The sequence below is a fragment of the Rhinatrema bivittatum genome, chromosome 8, assembly GCF_901001135.1.
Source record: "Rhinatrema bivittatum chromosome 8, aRhiBiv1.1, whole genome shotgun sequence".
Lineage (NCBI taxonomy): Eukaryota > Metazoa > Chordata > Amphibia > Gymnophiona > Rhinatrematidae > Rhinatrema > Rhinatrema bivittatum.
This window is the reverse complement of record NC_042622.1, coordinates 10,574,063-10,596,210: the sequence shown is the minus strand read 5'-3', so window position 1 is coordinate 10,596,210 and position 22,148 is coordinate 10,574,063. Positions and strand designations below refer to the sequence as shown.

The 22,148-nt window shown below is 51.9% G+C and overlaps 1 protein-coding gene across 2 annotated transcripts in view; it reads right to left on the bottom strand.

Moving 5' to 3' along the window:
* The window catches only part of NKAIN4 (sodium/potassium transporting ATPase interacting 4), a 61,330-nt gene that overhangs the window by 16,560 nt on the left and 22,622 nt on the right, over window positions 1-22,148 (bottom strand). For both annotated transcript variants that reach the window (XM_029614148.1, XM_029614149.1), the window contains exons 2-3: window positions 18,401-18,538; window positions 17,799-17,879 (exon numbers count right to left, since the gene is read on the bottom strand). In XM_029614148.1, coding sequence (XP_029470008.1) covers window positions 17,799-17,879; window positions 18,401-18,538 — 219 coding nt within the window. The remainder of the gene's footprint in view (window positions 1-17,798; window positions 17,880-18,400; window positions 18,539-22,148) is intronic.

Sequence of the window (22,148 nt, the reverse complement as noted above, 5' to 3'; positions counted from 1 at the left end):
GTTTTTTTTGTGTGCGATATTGCATCGGCCCCAGCGTGTGAATGTTTAGGCAACTCTGATGTTACAGCAGTGCCGCACTAAGTTTCGGCATTTCCCTAATACTGAAATCCTTTCACAGTCTGGTTGGTATTTGCAGGTCAGTGCATGGCTGCCGTCCAGTGCTATTTCAGCTCTAAGGGACTGTGTATGAAATGTTTAATTTAGACATGCATACCAGTGTACAAAGCAATACTCCAGTGGGCGGAGGACAAGTAACACTAAGGAAGTGAAAAATAGTGGCAGTAGTAAACGACGAATTTCAGAGCAGTTTACAGTCAGAGTTTATTTTCTTATGAACACTGCAGAAGCTTTCAGAGAAGCACTAGTAGGGGTACGTCCGGGGCTGGCCACCATTGCATAGATGTTTGGTTATTTTCTTAATTGACAGAGCATGGTGTTGACGCTTTAAAGAACTTGGCATTCAGGGTGAATTCTAAGCAGAGGTTTGTGTATGTGCGTGGGTTAAGTGGCCTGTGTGTGCAGCGAGTACGCGTGCATTGTCGCTGCCAGAGCGCGTTCCTGGCCGGGGTTTGGAAGTGCGCGTGCATCCAAGTACGCAGGGAACTCAAACACACACGTGTGCTTCACACTTGCTAATCGAGTCGCAGGAACGAGAGCCGACTTCTCTGGTGCCTGAAGGTTTTGGGTGGGTGGAGTGTGGGGGGAAGGGGTGCTTGGGCGTGGGCACACTGCACGCCAATATTTTCACAGGCGAGCTACGCCAGCTTTATAAACCTCTTGACGTTGCGCATAAACTGAATGTTATTATGCATGAATGTTACAATTAATGGGTAAAATATGTGTGCACCCTTTTTAAATCCCTGCTTTAAAAGCTGAGCGTGCACCGAAACGTACGCGTGCACATCGGGGGCAGGAATTCATGGCTCCTGCTGCAGAGATTATTAAATCCAGGTGTAAGTGTGGCGGATTGAAAATTAACCCTGCCTGGTCCCAACCTAAACAGGAACAATGTGGAAAGCCTCTGGGTGTAAGAGGGAGCTGCCCTGCCCCTCTTCCCTGCTCTGACCTCCCTTTCACATTTCCTCGTCACCACTGCTAGATGAGCCTTTTTATTGCAGGCTGCTCTCAACCTTTCAGCTTTATCCTACATCAAGCTCTTCCCGCCTGGAGCTATTAGACTGCAGCAAATGGTATTTGATAAAGTCTAAGATCAGATCCTAAGGTCCCTGGGGGGTGGAGAGAAAGACCGCCAATAGCTTCAGTGGGCAATCAGACACTACCTACTTCCATGAAGCAAGGATTGGCAGAGGGCAGTGCCTCTCAACCTTTGGCAGGCCAGAGAGCGGCTAGCCGGCCTTCCTTAAATTACGTGGACTGGTGGCAAGACAGAGGTAGATCTTAAATAAGTACGCGAGCGCGAACAAAAGTACGCCGGATTTTATAAGATACGCGTGTAGCCGGGCCTATCTTATAAAATCCGGGGTCGGTGCGCGCAAGGCTGCGCAAAATCGGCAGCCTGCGCGCGCCGAGCCGCGCAGCCTGCCTCCATTCCCTCCGCGTCCCCCCACCTTCCCCTCCCTTCCCCTATCTACCCCACCCCTACCTAAATCCCCCCCCTACCTTTGTTGTGCAAGTTACGCCTGCTTGAAGCCGGCGTAACTTGCGCGCGCCGCCTCGGCATCCCCCAGCACAGGCCGCAGTGCCGGGGGACTCGGGACCGTCCCCGAACCGTCACCACGCCCCCGGACCCACTCAGGCTATTTACTAAATAAAGTAAAAACATTTTTTATAAAGTAAGAAAGTTTTTTATGAAAAATTGTACCTCAAAGTGACTTCTCAAATTTGAATCACATATGGAGTATAGTAAATAGCCTGAGTTGAGCGTTCGATCTCATAATGACTAATCAAAATTTTAATACTTAATGGATTAATATACATAGGTCTTTGACTTTTTAGGTACATTTTTAGATTGATGTTTATTTGCTCTTTTATTCAATGTACACATCTTCATTTGATGTCTTCTGGTTTCTGTTTCATTTATTTTAGTTTGATGTGAGGTTCTTAAAGTTGTTTTTATGTTTTTTATATGTTTTTAATTTAAAGTTATCTTGTTTTTACACACTTATTTATGTTTGTGATATACATGTTTAAGTATTTATGATTGATTGTGTCAATATGTATGTTTATTTATAGCCCCTGAGGAGCCACTAGAAGGTGGCGAAACTCGGCCTGAGTCGGGCGATTTTTTATCAATTGTTTTATACTTCTCCACCCATTAAAGAATTTGGAAAAGACTTTTCGGGCATCTATTCCTTTGTTTTTCCTTCCCAATGCGAAGGCCATTGTTTTGCACACCATCTCCCAGCCAAGTAGGCTCCAAATCCTATGCTGCTTGCCGCATCGGTGTAGAGCTGTAATTCCCGATTGGTCACCCAGGGGGTCCCTCCGTACTGTCCTCCCGTTATACTCCCCCAAGAATGTCTGCCAGACTCTCAGGTCCTCTCTTAGCTCCTGGGTGATCCTAATGAAATGATGGCCCCTTGGATACCCGATGTAGATCAGGACAATCGCCTAATGAATGGGTGACCCATGGGCATGATTTTGCAAGCGAAATTAAGATGAGTGATGAGTGACTGCATTTGTTTTAAAGTGACCTTCCTTGCCCTTGCAGCAACCAAGATGGCGCCACGCAATGCTTCTAGTTTCTGGTGTGGGAGGGCGCGTTACCATTTGCTGTGTGTCGATCTCGATGCCGAGAAAGGACAATATTTGGGCCGGCCCTTCTGCTTTTTGGTGAGCTAGTGGAATGCCTAATTCGTCAGCCTTACCGATGAATGCCTTAGGGCTTGGGCGCACGCATGTGTGTCCCTGTGGCCTGTGAACAAAAATCGTCCACGTAATGGATCATTTTTCCTCTACCGATGTCCTGCTCCACCGCCCATTGTACAAACGCGCTGAACTTCTCAAAGTAGGCGCAAGATATGGAGCAGCCCATCGGCAGGCATTTGTCGAAGTAGTATTTACCTTGAAATTGAAACCCCAACAAATGAAGACAGCTGGGGTGTAATGGGAGCAAACGGAAGGCCGACTCGATGCCCGTCTTGGCCACCCATGCTCCCTGCCCCCAACGCCTCGCCATAACTAATGCCTGCTCAAATGATGCGTAAGATACAAAGCAGGCTTCGGGGTCCAAATAATCGTTAACTGGTCCTCCCTCCGGGAAGGACAGAGGATGGATCATTCTGAATTCACCTGGCTCTTCTTTTGGTACAACCCCCAGTGGTGAAACCCTAAAGTTAGGCGCAGCTTGCACACCTGAACAGGGCAGAGGGCGCATGCGCCACTCTTCAGTCGGTAAGAGGTTGGGGGCAGGGTTATGGACGGACTTTCTCCACTCCTCCCCCCTCATCACTTGTGCTTGGTGTCCAGTTTAAAATGTCAGGGCAGGCGTGCGTGCAATTGCTTTCATTTACTTTTTATCTCCAGCTCCAAACATCCAGAACAATGGACTTGCAGAAAGAGCTGCTTCCGGGTTTTTTCTTTGAAGCGTTTTGGGGGCTTTGCTGTTTTAACTATTAAAAATGGGGATGGCTTTGCTGCTAATGTTTGTAAAGTTGTGGACGGTGCTTCCATGCCAGCCCACAGATTCTGATTGGTTGCAGATGAGTTTCTCCCCTGACGGGCACACAGCCCGGGCTCCTGGGCTCCCCATGCGTTTCAGTGCTAGGGATGCACGATTTTCCCTAGTGCATCCCTTATAATGCAGCAGCATCGGGCGCCCAGGAGAGGTGGATGTGCACGGGTTAGGAAACGGACATTCAATCCAGGGGTCGGTTTTACCTCGCGGCTTATTGTATCAGCAACCCCCCGCCCACTCAGCCAACTGCACTCTTCTTGGACAAGAAATAAATCCCTCTCCTCTCTCTCTCAGCCCTCAGCTTGTCATAAAAAAAAGTGAAACAACGTCCCCCTCTCTCCTGTCAGGCAGCGACACTAATACTGTACAATACGTCCATCCCGTGGACAGCTTTGCAGCTGGAGTTGGTTCTGAGGTTTTAGCAGCTGAATGTTAATGAGCCAAGGTGAGACTGAGTCAGTGTCTGCTCCTCTTCCAGGCCCTGAAGCAGACTCTGCTCAGTTTCATGCTGCTCATTCAGCTGCAGCCCCTCCCCTCTCAGATGGGGGCCTGAAGAACAGCCCTAACTGAAATACTTAAGTCATAGGATGGATGGCAAGGGTTAGGAAAAGACTGCTGACTGTGGTGCAGGGTCAGTGCAATATGTGCAGCTATCCTAGAGGTGACAGGTTCTGTATCCCTGCTCCCATCCCCTGATCCCTCCAGTCCTAGAGGTGACAGGCTCTGTATCCCTGCTCCCATCCCCTGATCCCTCCAGTCCTAGAGGTGACAGGTTCTGTATCCCTGCTCCCATCCCCTGATCCCTCCAGTCCTAGAGGTGACAGGTTCTGTATCCCTGCTCCCATCCCCTGCTCCCTCCAGTCCTAGAGGTGACAGGCTCTGTATCCCTGCACCCGTCCCCTGATCCCTCCAGTCCTAGAGGTGACAGGCTCTGTATCCCTGCGCCCATCCCCTGATCCCTCCAGTCCTAGAGGTGACAGGCTCTGTATCCCTGCTCCCAACCCCTGATCCCTCCAGTCCTAGAGGTGACAGGTTCTGTATCCCTGCTCCCATCCCCTGATCCCTCCAGTCCTAGAGGTGACAGGCTCTGTATCCCTGCGCCCGTCCCCTGATCCCTCCAGTCCTAGAGGTGACAGGCTCTGTATCCCTGCGCCCGTCCCCTGATCCCTCCAGTCCTAGAGGTGACAGGCTCTGTATCCCTGCGCCCGTCCCCTGATCCGTCCAGTCCTAGAGGTGACAGGCTCTGTATCCCTGCACCCATCCCCTGATCCCTCCAGTCCTAGAGGTGACAGGCTCTGTATCCCTGCGCCCGTCCCCTGATCCCTCCAGTCCTAGAGGTGACAGGCTCTGTATCCCTGCGCCCGTCCCCTGATCCGTCCAGTCCTAGAGGTGACAGGCTCTGTATCCCTGCACCCGTCCCCTGATCCCTCCAGTCCTAGAGGTGACAGGCTCTGTATCCCTGTGCCTACTCCCTGAGCCCTCCAGTCCTAGAGGTGACAGGCTCTGTATCCCTGCTCCCATCCCCTGCTCCCTCCAGTCCTAGAGGTGACAGGCTCTGTATCCCTGCTCCCATCCCCTGATCCCTCCAGTCCTAGAGGTGACAGGTTCTGTATCCCTGCACCCATCCCCTGATCCCTCCAGTCCTAGAGGTGACAGGCTCTGTATCCCTGCACCCATCCCCTGATCCCTCCAGTCCTAGAGGTGACAGGCTCTGTATCCCTGTGCCTACTCCCTGAGCCCTCCAGTCCTAGAGGTGACAGGCTCTGTATCCCTGCTCCCATCCCCTGCTCCCTCCAGTCCTAGAGGTGACAGGCTCTGTATCCCTGCTCCCATCCCCTGATCCCTCCAGTCCTAGAGGTGACGGGCTCTGTATCCCTGCTCCCATCCCCTGCTCCCTCCAGTCCTAGAGGTGACAGGCTCTGTATCCCTGCACCCATCCCCTGATCCCTCCAGTCCTAGAGGTGACAGGCTCTGTATCCCTGCTCCCATCCCCTGATCCCTCCAGTCCTAGAGGTGACAGGCTCTGTATCCCTGCTCCCATCCCCTGCTCCCTCCAGTCCTAGAGGTGACAGGCTCTGTATCCCTGCCCCCATCCCCTGATCCCTCCAGTCCTAGAGGTGACAGGCTCTGTATCCCTGCTCCCATCCCCTGATCCCTCCAGTCCTAGAGGTGAAAGGCTCTGTATCCCTGCTCCCATCCCCTGCTCCCTCCAGTCCTAGAGGTGACAGGCTCTGTATCCCTGCTCCCATCCCCTGATCCCTCCAGCCCTAGAGGTGACAGGCTCTGTATCCCTGCTCCCATCCCCTGATCCCTCCAGTCCTAGAGGTGACAGGCTCTGTATCCCTGCACCCGTCCCCTGATCCCTCCAGTCCTAGAGGTGACAGGCTCTGTATCCCTGCACCCGTCCCCTGATCCCTCCAGTCCTAGAGGTGACAGGCTCTGTATCCCTGCTCCCATCCCCTGATCCCTCCAGTCCTAGAGGTGACAGGCTCTGTATCCCTGCTCCCATCCCCTGATCCCTCCAGTCCTAGAGGTGACAGGCTCTGTATCCCTGCACCCGTCCCGATCCCTCCAGTCCTAGAGGTGACAGGCTCTGTATCCCTGTGCCCATCCCCTGATCCCTCCAGTCCTAGAGGTGACAGGCTCTGTATCCCTGCGCCCATCCCCTGAGCCCTCCAGTTGTCCCCTGAGCCCTCCAGTCCTAGAGGTGACAGGCTCTGTATCCCTGCTCCCATCCCCTGATCCCTCCAGTCCTAGAGGTGACAGGCTCTGTATCCCTGCTCCCATCCCCTGAGCCCTCCAGTCCTAGAGGTGACAGGCTCTGTATCCCTGCTCCCATCCCCTGATCCCTCCAGTCCTAGAGGTGACAGGCTCTGTATCCCTGCTCCCATCCCCTGATCCCTCCAGTCCTAGAGGTGACAGGCTCTGTATCCCTGCTCCCATCTCCAAGTTTGCTGCTGCGATTCATATGTGTGCTGGGGGAAGAGGCAACTTGTACTTAGACGCAGATCAGAACTGGATGCAAAATCACTTGTCTTCACTGCATGATATGGAGCACGGCCATTTTCTGCACGTCAGCTCCCTCCACTTACTGCAGAGCATCCCGGGATATTGCAGGCCTGAAGCTGCCATGCATTCCCTGTAGGTGCTGCTGGTGCTGTTTGGGGAGTTAAGTTCATTAATGCCACTCACTGCCTCATGGTTAGAACTCTGCACCACTCGTGGATCCTCGTGGCTCAATAGTATGGTCACGAGGAAACTCTTTCCCAAATTGTGCTGGATAAATGGGGGAGGTCATCCAGTCCTGTTCTTGTTCTCTATCTTACAAGTCCCCTGGGCTCCTTTAATGTCCAACCTCGCAAGGCCTGCGTCAGCCGTAGCCGAATGCCATGAGGCAATGAGGTGACATTCATTTCAGGTTAGCAATGCAGGCAGCTCTCCCTGCTCCTGTCCATCACCTCTCTCCCCTGTCCACTGCTGGCTGACCCTGCCAAGGCTCATGGACAGCTGACCATCGCAGGCTGTCCTGGTTTGCAGAGAAAGCTGAGGAACAGGTTTCTCTGTGCCAAGCAGAATAATCGTTTAAGTGGTTTTTATCATTCATTTTGCACTGTTCCCCCTATAAATCTCTATTTCCCACTTACTGCCCTCTGGGTTTAGGTGTCCTCTTCATCGCTCCTTGCAGAAGGGTTAGAAGGAGCCATGCAAGATATGAAGTGGCTGCAGAGGAAATTTCCCCCAGGAAAGAGAGCGGGCCATGCAAGGAGGCGGCAGCCTTTCCTCACCGCACAGCTCCCATACGGGTGGTGCAAGCTGGGGTAATGGAGCACAGCACTGCAGGGACGCCGGGGCCCCGGTCTCTGCCAGTCTGTGCGTTCAGCAAAATCTCTGCTCAATGGGCGAACGCTCTACGAACTGCAGAAAGCACAAATCAGAGCTCATCCTCTGGAAAGAGAGGGACTCCGGAGTCCTTAAGGGAATCGTATGGGCTGGGATTAATTGCAGGCTTCAGCTTGGTACAAGACATCACAAAAACTGAAAGGCAGGAGGCATTCCCTCCTCTTATTAAGAAGCCGTGGCAGGCAGATCGCAGACAGCATGAATAATTAAGGGGGAAGGCAGGCAGCTGCAGATTCTTGACATAATTATCTTAACAGATGGAAAAAGCCACTAACATCCCAGCCTTTCACCCTTCTGCACAGCCCTGATATGGAAAGAAACACACACAGCTTCTCTTCTCAATTCCTGCCCCCGCTGGATCATCTGGGTGCCAGAGTGCAAATCCCGCCTGCTCCCCCATTGCTCCATCACAGAGCAGCTACAGCACAGGGGGCAGCAGTGCAAGCTTCCCACACACACACACACACACACACACCCCCTAATACACACCTAGCACCCCTCCCCCACACTCACAGCCTCGTCTCAGAGCAGGGACAGCACAGGCAGCAGCAGTGCAAGCTTCCCACACACACATACAGACACCCCATACCCCCTAATACACACCTAGCACCCCTCCCCCACACTCACAGCCTCGTCTCAGAGCAGGGACAGCACAGGCAGCAGCAGTGCAAGCTTCCCACACACACATACAGACACCCCATACCCCCTAATACACACCTAGCACCCCTCCCCCACACTCACAGCCTCGTCTCAGAGCAGGGACAGCACAGGCAGCAGCAGTGCAAGCTTCCCACACATACAGACACCCCATACCCCCTAATACACACCTAGCACCCCTCCCCCACACTCACAGCCTCGTCTCAGAGCAGGGACAGCACAGGCGGCAGCAGTGCAAGCTTCCCACACATACAGACACCCCATACCCCCTAATACACACCTAGCACCCCTCCCCCACACTCACAGCCTCGTCTCAGAGCAGGGACAGCACAGGCAGCAGCAGTGCAAGCTTCCCACACACACATACAGACACCCCATACCCCCTAATACACACCTAGCACCCCTCCCCCACACTCACAGCCTCGTCTCAGAGCAGGGACAGCACAGGCAGCAGCAGTGCAAGCTTCCCACACATACACATACCCCTAATACACACCTAGCACCCCTCCCCCACACTCACAGCCTCGTCTCAGAGCAGGGACAGCACAGGCAGCAGTGCAAGCTTCCCACACATACAGACACCCCATACCCCCTAATACCCTCCTAGCACCCCTCCCCCACAGCCTCGTCTCAGAGCAGGGACAGCACAGGCAGCAGCAGTGCAAGCTTCCCACACATAGGAGCCAAATTTTCAAAATCCTTGGGGGCGGGGGCAGGTTTAACTGAAACACAGAATACAGCGCCCCCCCCCCCAACAAAAAAGCAAAAAATGAAAGCAGAATGAGTTGTGGGAAGCCTGAACAGCCTGTACTGAAGTGTCCAGAGCAATGCGGACACTGGGGGGAAAACTCCTGTGCTCACAAAAGAGAGGCCATGGGCCAAATTGTGGGCGCCCCTCCCCCTGCCTTCCCAGCATCGGGGGGGGGGGGGGGGGGGGGGGGGAGGGGCTCCTGATTCTTGCTGCCCTTCAGCAGGGAGGAGGATTGGGACGGGCAAAGCGTCCTCCTCAGAATCCCCCCCCCACCCCTCCTAGATTGAAGGGGGGCCCTGATTTCCAGGTGAACGTTGAAAGGCCGCAGGCATTGAAAGCGGCCCCGGCACACGTGGAAGCGCACGCAGCGTCCTGTGGTTAAATGCCCACGTGTGAAGGACGGGCGGGCACGCTCACGCCAGGAAGTCGCTATAAGTGAACGTGGCCCCTTGCCCGCGTGCTCAGCCTCGGGAGTCAGGGATCACAAGCGGCTTAGAAGTGAAGGAGTGACCGGGGGAAGCGGCAGAGCCAGGGGGCTGCGGCTGCGCTGACCTCATTGGTAAAACTGGCGGTTCCATGGTCAGAAAGCCGACTCGGGGGGGAGAACGCATTTGAATAAGGCGGGGAAAGTCTCCTGGACATAAATACCCGCGGGGATAGTAACCAACTGCAAATGATGTGGCAAGGAAAGTGTACGGGGAGCCCTGGAAATAACATCTTCCCAGCCCTCCATCCAACCTAATCTTCTCCTGCCCCTCCCGCACCAATGGCAAAACCTGGAATCCCCCAAGCTCTTTCTAGCGGCAGGTTCCCCTCTGCTCGAGCAGGAAATCGCGGGCTCTGAGACGGTTCCTCCGCCTCTCACGGAGCTCATCCACCGCCTCAACCTCCCATGTTAATTCTGCTGCGATTGCTCGGGTGAGGGATGGCTTTCTACCCACTCGCCTGGCCGGCACTGGGTTGCCTGGCACAGTTTCCTCCCGCTGTAAATCATCTCTTCAGAACCGGTCGCGGAGGATTCACACAGACTCTGCTACTTCTGCTGGAGTCCCCCAGGGCCCGACCCTACCTCCCCTCTCTCCGCTCTCCCTTAGTTAAAATATTTACAATCCCCCCCCCCCCGATGCTGGGAAGGCATCGGGGGGGGGGGGGATTGTAAATATTATATAGAGTAAGAAGCTTTTTTACAGCTAACAGTAACACTTATTAAAACAAGCAACACAAAACACGCAGAGAAATCACAAAACATCCTCAATTCACAATATCACTAAATGCTTCTCGGAAAAAGAACGCATTCAGTTTTTACTGAAACAACTTCTAATCGGAAAGTGATCAAAGTGCAGGTCCAACTATTGGAAACGCACGATTCTGGATTTCGACTTTATGCTGACAACATCCACCTGCTCGGCCACTGCACGCGTCACTTCTTTCCGCTTTTCCACTATCGCACACAACAAACTCTCCCTAAAGCTTCAGAAAACCAAAATAATAATTTTAGGCCGTCCTTCATCATAGCAAATTCAAATAACTTTTACATTTGACAATCATGTACTACAACTGAACTGTGTTCAATTCTGCAGCCCCTACCTCAAGAGGGACAGAGACAGGATGGAGGCGGACCAGAGAAATGGAGGGGAGGGTCTCCATCAAATGACTTATGAGGAGAGGCTGAGGGATCTGGATATGTAACCCCTGGAGGAGAGGAGGAGCAGGGGAGAGAGGATACAGACCTTCAGATACCTGAAAGGTTTTAGTGATGCACAATCGTCAAACCTTTTCCTCTGGAAAGAAATCAATAGAACTAGAAATGAAACTCCAGGGAGGACGACTCAGAACCAACGTCAGGAAATATTTCTTCATGGAGAGGGGGGTGGATGCCTGGAATGCCCTTCCGGAGGAAGTGATGAAGACCAAAACTGTGAAACATTTCAAAGGGGCGTGGGATAAACACTGTGGATCCATAAAGGCAAGAGGTTAACATGAAGAAAAGAGCGCATGGGGTAACTTGCTGGAATGATGGTTATTACCCTTACTCAATAAGCCTTCACACGGTTAATGCAACTCCATCATTGCTCTGTGCTTCAACGACAGGGGAAATGTGGAAGAGAGGATTTGCATTCAGACAATAACCAACAAGGACATTGAACTGTACAAGTCTGAGAAAACGATGCTTAGCCAGATAAGTGAAAAGTCTACGTGTCCATTTAGGTAGCACTTGTCAGACTCAGCTAAGATAGCTGGAGAAGTCTAGGAAAAAGCACTTCTTAAAATGCTATTTATCTGGTTAAATCAGAGAGTCAGATAAGTCTACAACCACTACATAGCCAGGTAGGTAGAGCTTTATTGACCTATGCAGCTATGTGACTTATCCGTCTAAGCAGCTCTTTTTTCAGACTTATCCAGCCGGGTAAGTTTGACAAGCGCTATTCAAACGGACAAGTAGCACTTTCCACACTTATACAGCTAAGGCACACACACACACACACATACCTCCATCACAGAACAGATAGAAGAGGCAGCAGCTGGGGGGTGGGGGCAGCAGCAGTCTCTCTCTCACACACACACAGCCCCCATTACAGCACGGGGGGGGGGCAGCAGTCTCCCTCACACACACACACACAGCTCCATCACAGAACAGATAGAAAAGAGGCAGCAGCAGTGCAGTGCAAGCTTCCCTCTCACACACACACAGCCCCTATTACAGCACGGGGGGGGGGGGGAGCAGCAGTCTCCCTCACACACACACAGCCCCCATTACAGCACGGGGGGGCAGCAACAGTCTCCCTCACACACACACACTGCCCCCATTACAGCATGGGGGGCAGCAGCAGTCTCCCTCACACACACACTGCCCCCATTACAGCACGGGGGCCAGCAGCAGTCTCCCTCACACACACACTGCCCCCATTACAGCACGGGGGGGCAGCAGCAGTCTCCCTCACACACACACTGCCCCCATTACAGCACGGGGGGGCAGCAGCAGTCTCCCTCACACACACACACAGCCCCCATTACAGCACGGGGGGGGGGCAGCAGCAGTCTCCCTCACACACACACACAGCCCCCATTACAGCACGGGGGGGGGGGCAGCAGCAGTCTCCCTCACACACACACACTGCCCCCATTACAGCACGGGGGGGGGCAGCAGCAGTCTCCCTCACACACACAGCCCCCATTACAGCACGGGGGGGGGGGGGCAGTAGCAGTCTCCCTCACACACACACACTGCCCCCATTACAGCACGGGGGGGGGGCAGCAGCAGTCTCCCTCACACACACACACACTGTGATGGGAAGCAAGATGACTGCTGACTCTAGTGCTAAGGAGGGTGCAGGAGGAGCTAAGGGAGGAGCGATCCTACCATCTGAGACTTTGCTAAAAAGGAAGAACGGAATTAAAGCTGAAAGAAAGGAAAGCATGAACCACCTGCAGTGAGAAAGCAAATTGTGGAAGGTTAAAAGGCTCAGTCCATAAGGGCAGAAAGGAAAAGAAAGGGAAAATAAAAGGCTGTGCTGCGAGTGGACATTTTTAAACGTGTGGGCTGGCGCCAGCCTGCTCACACACAATGAGCTCAGCTTCACCTCTGCAAGGTTCCCCATGGGCCCCCACACGGGACTCTGACGCTCTGTGGTGCTCAGCACTGCACACAGGCAGCTCCCTTCCACATTAAGGGCCTAGGAAAATGCTTCCATTACATTTCCTAAACCGGCAAGCACCGCCTGGCTTCCTAACCTCACTCCCCTAGAAGCTGTCGGTGCCTGACTAAGGTCTCCTTAATGCTGCGGCAGCTCACAGCAGTGACGAGGGACAGCGTGCCCGGGGCTGTCTAGCACTGCAAGGAGCTAGGCCTTCCCCCAAAATGTCCTCTTTGCCGTCAGTTTTGGAACCCTGACTAAGGGACTCATCTTACGTTGTTCCTCCGCTCTCGACCCCCATCAGAGGCCCTGGAGGAATCTCTCTCTCAGGAAGCTCAAATAGTGCTACACTGCAGGCAAACTTTCAATCCAGCCGATGTGCGAGATGCCCGAGATGCTGCTTTAAACTACTTGCACCATGATTTAATCAAATGTTTTCCCCTTCTGCGTGCCCATGGAGGAAAGATGCTCTGACAATCCAGCGCCATACAATTCTGGTGGAAGGCTACGAGTGAGAAACGGAGTCCTATCCTGTGCCCAGGGAAAGGGCTGGCGACGCTCTCAGCGCTTGAAACAAAAGATAACATGGAAGCGGGCGAGTGGCTTGTGAGCCGGCCACTATTAAACCAGAGCTCAGGATGTCACCGTGCTCCTGGCTGAAGGTGCAGGCTCCGCTCTGCGCGCTCTCCTATCTATAGGGCGCCTCGTTCAGGGTCCGGTGCAATGAAGCGCGTGCTAAAGCGACGCACCGAGAGTCAGCACACAGGCTTTTAACCCACACAGAAAGCAAACGTTCCTTGCGTTAGCGAATGGAAAGCGAATGCACGGGGAGTTAAAGCAGCCAAACCCAGTTACAGGGAGGGGAGGGTCCGATGCAATAAACGAACGAGGAAAGCGGGCACTCAGGGTTGAGCGTCCGTTTTCCTAACGCGCGCCCAGGCATCTCTCCTGGGTGCGCGATGCAATATTTAAATGAGGGGTCGCGCTGCTAAGGTTAATTGTGCGCCCCTAGCACCCAGAAGAGGTTGGCCATGCGCGGCACAATATTAAGTCAGAGGATGTACAGAAAAGCAGTATTTTCTGAGCATAAACATGTGCAGGTCGGGCACATTTTTTATTTTTACACATTTGGGGTGAATAACTAATCTAGACTCATCAACATGCATTTGCATGTGATGAGCACTATCAGTTTCGCCAGGGGGGTTGGACGTGCTAATCCCCTTATAGCATAAGAGGCTGAGGACGCGCATCCAAATCAAGCGCCCAACCGTGGGTTAAACAGTGCACTCGGCCCCAGTGTGCGCTCAGCTTTAACCTGCTTTGTGCACACACATCGTATTCTAAGTGCAGAGAACATGCACAAAGCTTACTTTCTGTGCATAAAATCCCAACTACAGGTCCCAGCTTCCCCTGACAGACTAACATTAGTCCTGAAAAGTTTACTCCACCTCAGACTGAATCGAGTTTCCAGGGTTAAGAAAACACGAGGTAACCGGCAGCGCCCCTCTCTGCACTGGGGAACGACAGCTAATCTTAGGTGCCCTAACATTAATATTCAAAACCTGTGGTCTCCCGTCCAGCTCGCCCCTTGCACTCAGCTCTCAGGGGTCTGCTGACCATCCCTGCTGCACGGATGTTTGGAGTGACGGCTTCCAACTATGGAATGAGCTTCCAGATAGTCTCAAGGAAGAAAGTGACCTTCTGTGTTTCAGGAAACTTCTGAAGACTCGCTTGTCTTCTCTGGCCTTACCAGACTGCACCGTTCAGCTTGGGTGGGCGGTTAGGTAGCACCGGGCAGCATTGCCTTCACTTGCTTATGCGCAATTACGTTAGTTTGTCTTGTGAAGGTGATAAGTGTGTTTACGTGTATTATACATGTGTTTACGTGTATTATACATGTATGCTGTGACCCACCCAGTCCTGCGGATTATAAATAAATACATTAGCATGGGATTTCTAGCAGGGGCACTAATCTGTAGACACGTTTGCTGCATCAGCAGTAAAGTTTGCACACAAAACACGTGCACACGACTGCGGGTTACACGGCGTGCTCTGGTGAACGAGCCCCTCAGGAATCAGAGAGATCTGCCCGGCCAACACCGTGGTGCACGGCTCACGCAGAGAGAAAGATCAATGAGCTGCCAGCTTCTTTTTTTTTTTTTTTTTTTTTTACAAAGTCTTTGCCAAATTGGAAAGGATTTTAAGCAGGAAGGTGAGCGATGTCTTGAGACAGGTCTGATGGCCATGGGACGGGATAAGTCAGCAAGTGCTTAAAGTGTCCGAGCGTCTTAGCAAGCTTAAGAACATAACATCGTGTCACTCAGCCCCAGCACTGTACCAGTTGATCCTGCCTAACTTTAGACCCAGTTGCAAGAGAGCCTGGGGGTTCACCCCCCTCTTGAGTTTGCGAGTATAAGGGGAAGGTTGGTGATCTTCAGCTCTGGGTGTCTGGGGATGGTCTGTTGACTCCGTTGTTCTGAAATTTGCTTTACATTCACACAGGTCGATCCAGTAAGGCCGCGGTAGAAACAGTGCGGCAGTGTCAGGCGCACCCTTCCTCCCCGCACGCACAGCTCTCTTCACTAACTCCCCGATACTCTCCTCTAATCGCATGCAAATGCATGCCGCGGCTTTAAAGCGGTAGGGAAGGATTATGCCCGCGTAACCCATTTTACTGTATAGGCGCTTAATACAACGCCTATACAGTAACCAGGGTGCGCTGGTACCTGTCATTTCAAATGACATTTGGAATGACAGGCACCAGGAAGTGTAAAAAAACACGAAAAGTCTTTGTTGCTTCGTCGCTGTGTCTCTCCTCCTCCCGGAGCAGGGCGCGAAAGCAGCCTTGCTCCGGGAGGAGGTGAGGCACAGCGGCGAAGACAGACGGGAGAGGAGAAAAAGCAGAGCCGAGCAAAGCGAAAGCGTGCGAGCAAAGCGAAAGCGTGCAGCAAGCCGGCGAAATAGACCTGCGAGCAGAGGCAATAGCAGCGGTTCGGTAAGCCTGGCACCCTCCTTGATGTAGTACGTCCCGGATGCCCCCCCCTCCCCAGCGCGCCCGCCACTACCCCTTTCATCAGCTGCATCCACTGCGACCCGGCAGTCCCATGAGGCCTACAAAAAAAAAAAAAAAAATCCCCGGCTCCCGCGCCCCCGCACTGGCCCGCCGACTCTAACCCCCCCCCCCCCCTCCTCCCGATCGGGCAAGGAGGCGGCGGCGACGAAAACCAAAGCAATTTTTTTTTTTCAAAAAGCAACATCACACATTGCATAAAATAATTTCTCCAGCCTTAAAGCGACTTACTTTTGGGATCTGTCAAGTAAGTCGCAAAAGTAACTTACTTTTCTGAAGCCATCACGATCGTAGCTCAAGACGAAGATGGCCACCTGCACGGGGGAAAGCGTGCAATTGGCCGCTGAAGACGTGAGGTCACGTCTTCAGCGGCCAATTGCACGCTTTCCCCGTGCAGGCGGCCATCTTCGTCTTCGTCCGGAGGAGCTAAGATCATGTTCCTGATGGCTTCAGAAAAGTAAGTCACTTTAAGGCTGGAGAAATTATTTTATGCAATGTGTGATGTTGCTTTTTGAAAAAAAAAAAAAAATTGCTTTGGTTTTTGTCGCCGCCGCCTATCTGCCCGATCGGGAGGAGAGGGGGGGGGGGGGGGGGGTTAGAGTCGGCGGGCCAGTGCGGGGGCGCGGGAGCCGGGGATTTTTTTTTTTTGTAGGCCTCACGGGACTGCCGGGTCGCAGTGGATGCAGCTGATGAAAGGGGTAGTGGCGGGTGCGCTGGGGGGGGGGGCATCCGGGACGTACTACATCAAGGAGGGTGCCAGGCTTACCGAACCGCTGCTATTGCCTCTGCTCGCAGGTCTATTTCGCCGGCTTGCTGCACGCTTTTGCTTTGCTCGGCTCTGCTTTTTCTCCTCTCCCGTCTGTCTTCGCCGCTGTGCCTCACCTCCTCCGGGTCGCAGTGGTAGCATGGCGCTGTGAGGGGGGCGAAAGGGTATATACCCATGAACGGATTTGAGTGGGAGCGCTCTGTGAAGCGGGACATGCCCGTGAGGGGCATAATGGGTGGATGCAGCTGATGAAAGGGGTAGTGGCGGGCGCGCTGGGGGGGGGGGGGCATCCGGGACGTACTACATCAAGGAGGGTGCCAGGCTTATTGTTTTATTGTGTTTGAGTATCTTAAGCGGTGTCGATGGATTTGTTACTAGACTCACAGTCCTAACTCCTACTAGGGGGAGGCGGTAAACTAACAGGTTAAGGAGATAATATCAGCGCCCGTTACAGTATCGGAGGGGAATAGCTAATTCCTTCATTATACAGCTTTTTCGTTCATTTACATGCTGGGTGTGGAAAGGGTTAGGTGTTTATTTTAGGAAGCGCTAAGGACGCGTGAAACTGGAGACTGTATGGCTGGATGGCCTTACTCGTCTGTATTGTGCGCTCCCAGCACATTACAGACGGGCAATCTTTAACTGCACGTTACTGGATCGACCTGTAAGTTAGGGATACGATGTTCTCATCGGCCAATCTGTGGATCCCCCAAGATTGAAGCCTGGAGAATGCACGTCTCAGCTTGTAATGCTGGGAAGCTCCCTGGCAGCCCCCTTCAGGTGCAGGGGGGGTCATAATCCAGCTCCCCCACAGCTGGCACAGCCCTGGTCACCCTTCCTCCCTGCAGCCCTACTGATTTATATCCCCCCTTGTCTGTTTATTTAAAACTAGCACAGCTCTGCCAGAGTGGACATGGGTGGGCAGGGGAGATAAAGGAGGGCACAGAGCAAGGTGAATTGGTATTGAGAAGGGTCCTTCTAACAGCTCAGCTCTGCTGGATGCAGGATTTACTCAGCATTAAAACGAATCAATTCCTAAAGCAATCTGTTCCAGATCAAGAGGGACTTGAGGAGATGGGGAATCAGCTTCGTATGAGAAGGCAGAGAGATTGCTCCAAGGACAGAGAGCATCTTACAGAAGCAGGGATAGCAGCAGCCTCTGGGGGCCTGCTGTCAGGATGGGACTGCGGAGCCGGCAGTGATCTGCAGGGGGAGAGGAGGGGCATCAAATAGGGTGTAATAACAGGAGCATGGGGGCAGGGACGTTTTGGGAGGGGCAGGGGTTACGATAGGCGCCTGGGGGTACGTGTACTGTAAAGCAGGCTCAGTGTCAGGTGGGTTAGGTAAGGAGATGAATCGCTCACCAGCTCTCTCTCTCTTACCTTGGAAAGTCCGCCCACATCCAGGTAAAAGCAGATAATAAAGACATTCCAGGTAACCCAAACTGCAGTCCAAATGGTGTACTAGAAAGGGAAAGAAAGAACAGAAATTACAGCTGGAAGGAGAAAAAAGTAGATGTGAGCGATGAATGTGTGAGTCAGTCCCAGGACAGAGAGAGAGCGTCTTCCACCACCCTCGGAAACAGTCTGAATGGCGGAGCTAGAATCCTGTTCATTATAAACGAGACACATGCAGAGAAGTCAGACGTCCTGAGCTATACCTTTGCCAGTAAAACAGCTCAGCTTTATCTAAGATAAAACAACAACATTAGGGATGGGTTACGCAGCTGTTCATTGCTTCCTGCCCGGTATGGATCGGGCCCTGCATTTGCAGCCCACGGAGTCCCAGCAGCTCCTACTTACGATCTTCCTGCTGCTGTGAGACACAATCCAGTTCCCAGCACTGGCATCCATTTACAGCAAGGCCAGAAAGCAGATATTACTGAGCCAGTGCCCTGAAGGCTTATCAAGCGGACCGGAGCACCCAGAACCGCCTGCCCCGATCTTCGGAGCCCCCTGCATTTCTGTCCAGCAGTGTCACTTACCACCACAACGTAGCGCGGCCGGTACTGAATGGTCCCAAACAGCCCAAGAATGACAATGATGATGTGCAGGAAGTTGGCCAAGATAGGAGCCCACTGATAGCCCAGGAAGTCGAAGACCTGTCTCTCCAGTGCAGCCAGCTAGTGAGAGGAAGAAGGGAAAGAATAAGCCGGACCCTTGCAAAATGTCTACGGTCCACACGTTTTCCAGCAACCAGCAGGACGGAGGAGCCCAGGGCAGGCCAAAGCATTACATTTCCATCGGTCCTCCCTCCGGACCACTGCTCAGAGCTTTGCCGTCCCACGTAAACCCCAGGGTCCAAAACCTGACACTGCAGTCCTGGAGGACAGGGAGACCCAGGAATCAGCCTTACAATTAGTAAACGAGCACAGAGCAGCACTGGAAGGAACTTTAACCCCTGATCCCACTGCAGGGCAGGAAACAGGGCTCCTCTCACTGTACACAGCACTGTACAGATACACACGAGACAGTCCCTGCTCTGTGGCCTTTACACTCTCAGTAAGAAATACTTATTTATTTCATACATTTCTACACCACCTTTTTCAAATATTAATACAAGACATATGTATTTGCGGGGAACCGGGGACAAGATTTGACCTGTTGATTCCCTGATGCGAGGCAGGTGAGGACAGGTTGGGGGCCGTAGCTCCCCTGAGACCAGCTTGGTTAATAAAACAAAATATAGCTTTGCAATCTGCTCTTTGCAGAGGTGAGCCGTGATGCATTCTGACTTAGCACACAGTGCCCCCAGAGCCAAGCACATCCATGTTATGTTATATTATATTTCATTGGAATTGAGAAGAAAAAAAAATATAAACATTTAGTTTGTGAGCAAAGAATCAATGAAGCAATCTTCATGGCAATGGAAGTGGACCTGGAAGCTATTTCACTTCGGGGTCTACATTGGCATCCCATCAAGCATCTGATTGGCTTTTGATGCTCTTTTAGATCAATGTACTGAAACCAATCCCGAGGTCCTCTCTAGGCAGCCGGGCTTTCAACATATCCCCATTTTCTAATGCACTATATTTGCATATATTGTACATGCAACTATATTTCATGCGCATATATTAGAAGTCTCCTGAAAACGTGACTGGTTAAGGGTGGCCTAAAGGCCATTATGAGCACCACTGTCTTAGATAAGCACCTCATAGTTATTAATCTTTGTAAATGTGCTGCCAGGTGAACCCAGCACTGTACAGAAACACATAACAGAATGCCCGCTCCATGGAGTTTAGAGTCTAGTAAAAACAGACAGAAATAAAACAAAAGGCTTTGCATAAAAACATTACATGACAGGTAGTTAGATGTGATCTGAAAAAGTGACTTCATAAATCATTTGGGTAACTGATTAAAGCTGCCGAAATCAGGCCCCTGTCCTAACCTACGGAAGCGAGGCAGGAAGTGGGGTGGGTGTGAGAGAGGGCAATGCCAGTGACAGGTGATGAGAGCAGAGAGAGGAATGCGGCTGCAAAAGTCCCTTCCACAACCAAAAGCACAAAGCCTGGCCTAGAACACACAGAGCCAGTCCCAGCAGCGCCGATAGCTCTGTGCTGACGTCACTGCTCCCTGTTTGGGGAAAGCAGTCTGGGGTGCAGTTTGTAAGAGAGGCACTCTGGCCAGTCACGTCCCTCTCCTCTCAGGGGGACTAGGCAGCTCCTCGTTTGATTTGTTCCAGGTCACACCAAACGTTGGGTCCATGGATCAGTACCCAGGACACCGGCTGTCGGCTGGAATATTCCACAGCCGGCACTTCCATGGAAGAGACTCTCTGCATCCACATCGTTGTGGGTTTGCTGCCTGATGGATGGCTCTTTAGAAGGCAGGATGTTATCAGATCATGTTAAATGGTGTTGTAGCTGTAGCGGGATTTTTCACTTAGCATCTGCCCATAAATCAGACGTAAGGTTTTGGACAGCGATTCTCTCACATAAAAACGCACGCAGCAGAAGCAAGAGGATGGGAGGCAGCCGCATCAGCAGAGCCAAAGAGAGAGAGGAGGGGGTGGGGAGAGTACGGCACAGAGACCCCATGGAAATAGTGAACCCTCTCCCCCTCCCCTCCTATCCTGGGAAGGGATCAGATCATTGCTCCTTCCGCATTCAGGGGGTCACCCAGGCACTTGGTAAGCCCACTATTCCCACTCTTATGCTTATTTTCTACTCATTTTAAGCTTTAAAATATTCTTAAATTGTGTTTTCTTCTGTATTTACTAAAAAAAAAAAAGGAAAAACCTCTACTAGAAAATGGAGCGGTAAAAGCAGAAATGAGTGCTCGGGTGCTCACATCTCTTTTCACCCCTTCATGCTCTGCACACACAATTTCTTTTGTTGTATTTTTCCTTTCATTGTGTTTAGATGAAAAGAAATAACCATAAAACTGAAAGACAAAAAGAACAGAAAACAAATAAGAACATTCCCCCCCCCCCTCGTCCTTCTTAGCTTACCCCATGCAGGGGGCTATAGCAGGCCAAGTGGGGCAGAGGCTCCCGGCTGTAAAATGCAGCGGGTGGAGCGCTCTAGTATAGTGCAAGAGCCTCTGCCCCAGGGCAGGTCGGACTAGGGCGACGCCACAGACTGGGAAAAGGACGCAGGGCCTGGGGGTGGGAAGAATGCAAAATAAGGGTTTGGGGTTTCTGCTGACTTTCTGAAACTAAAGTCAAGAAACAAACTCCTGAGTTTTGCTGGTGCGTTCTTTCCATTCGTTTCCAAATGAAAGGAACCCAAACAGAAGTTTTATGTTGCATTTTTCGTTTTGTTTGAAAACGAAACGCACAGGCCTATTTTCTTAGCAAGTGTGGACTCATTAGAGGAGGAGGAGTGACTGTCAAGGCTCAGAGGAAGAAAGGACCTTGAAAGCTCTTGGATAATTCATAGATTGCAGAGCAGCCAGCAGTTGAAGAAAGTTTTCGATAGAAAGATGTTGGGTTTCTGGGGCATTCTAGGGATGCCTTGCTTTTGAATAGCTGTTGCTGTGTTTTGATTCTTTCTGTTATGTAAGTTGGAGATGAATGGTGTGCTTAGGGGTTCAGCTACATCAGGTTTCCAAGAAGGTGCACGGTGTGGCCACCATACAACCCTCACAGCAGTGGCAGGTACAGAGAGCTACTTCAGCAACCCCAGGTGGATCAAGGTTTGGCACAGCAATGGTTGAGGAGAGGCGAACTCAAACCTGTGGATGAGAGATTGGTAATTGCAGCACAGGATAGTGGAGCACAGATGAGTGGTTCACGGCCAGCATGGAAACGTACGGGCCTAACAGACTAATACAGACTCTGTGAGACAGAACTGGCAACGGTTCCACATCTCATCATCGGATAGGATGTGCTGATGTCAGAAGGCCTGCACACAGAAAGGCACAACAAGGTCGCACAGCTTATTCATTGGAAGCTGTGTAAACATTATAGCACTGATGCACCAAACAAATATTGGGAGCGCAACCCAAACAGAATAGAGAATAAAGAAGCTGTGATCACCTATTCCCACCGATAGGAAGAACAATGTGCAAAAACCAGATACTGTGGTGAAGGAGAAACACAAGAACGGCACCGGTGATAGAGGTATCAGTACCCAGGAATTATTCTGTGGATCATACAGAGAAAGCAAAGAACCTTACGTACCAAGAGATGCAACCAGAGAGCATGAAAATGTGGCAGAAAGATATCTAGTCTTACATTTATTGGGTGCCACTGGCCTGAGTCAGAGGACCTTGCTAAGTTGCCTATAAAGT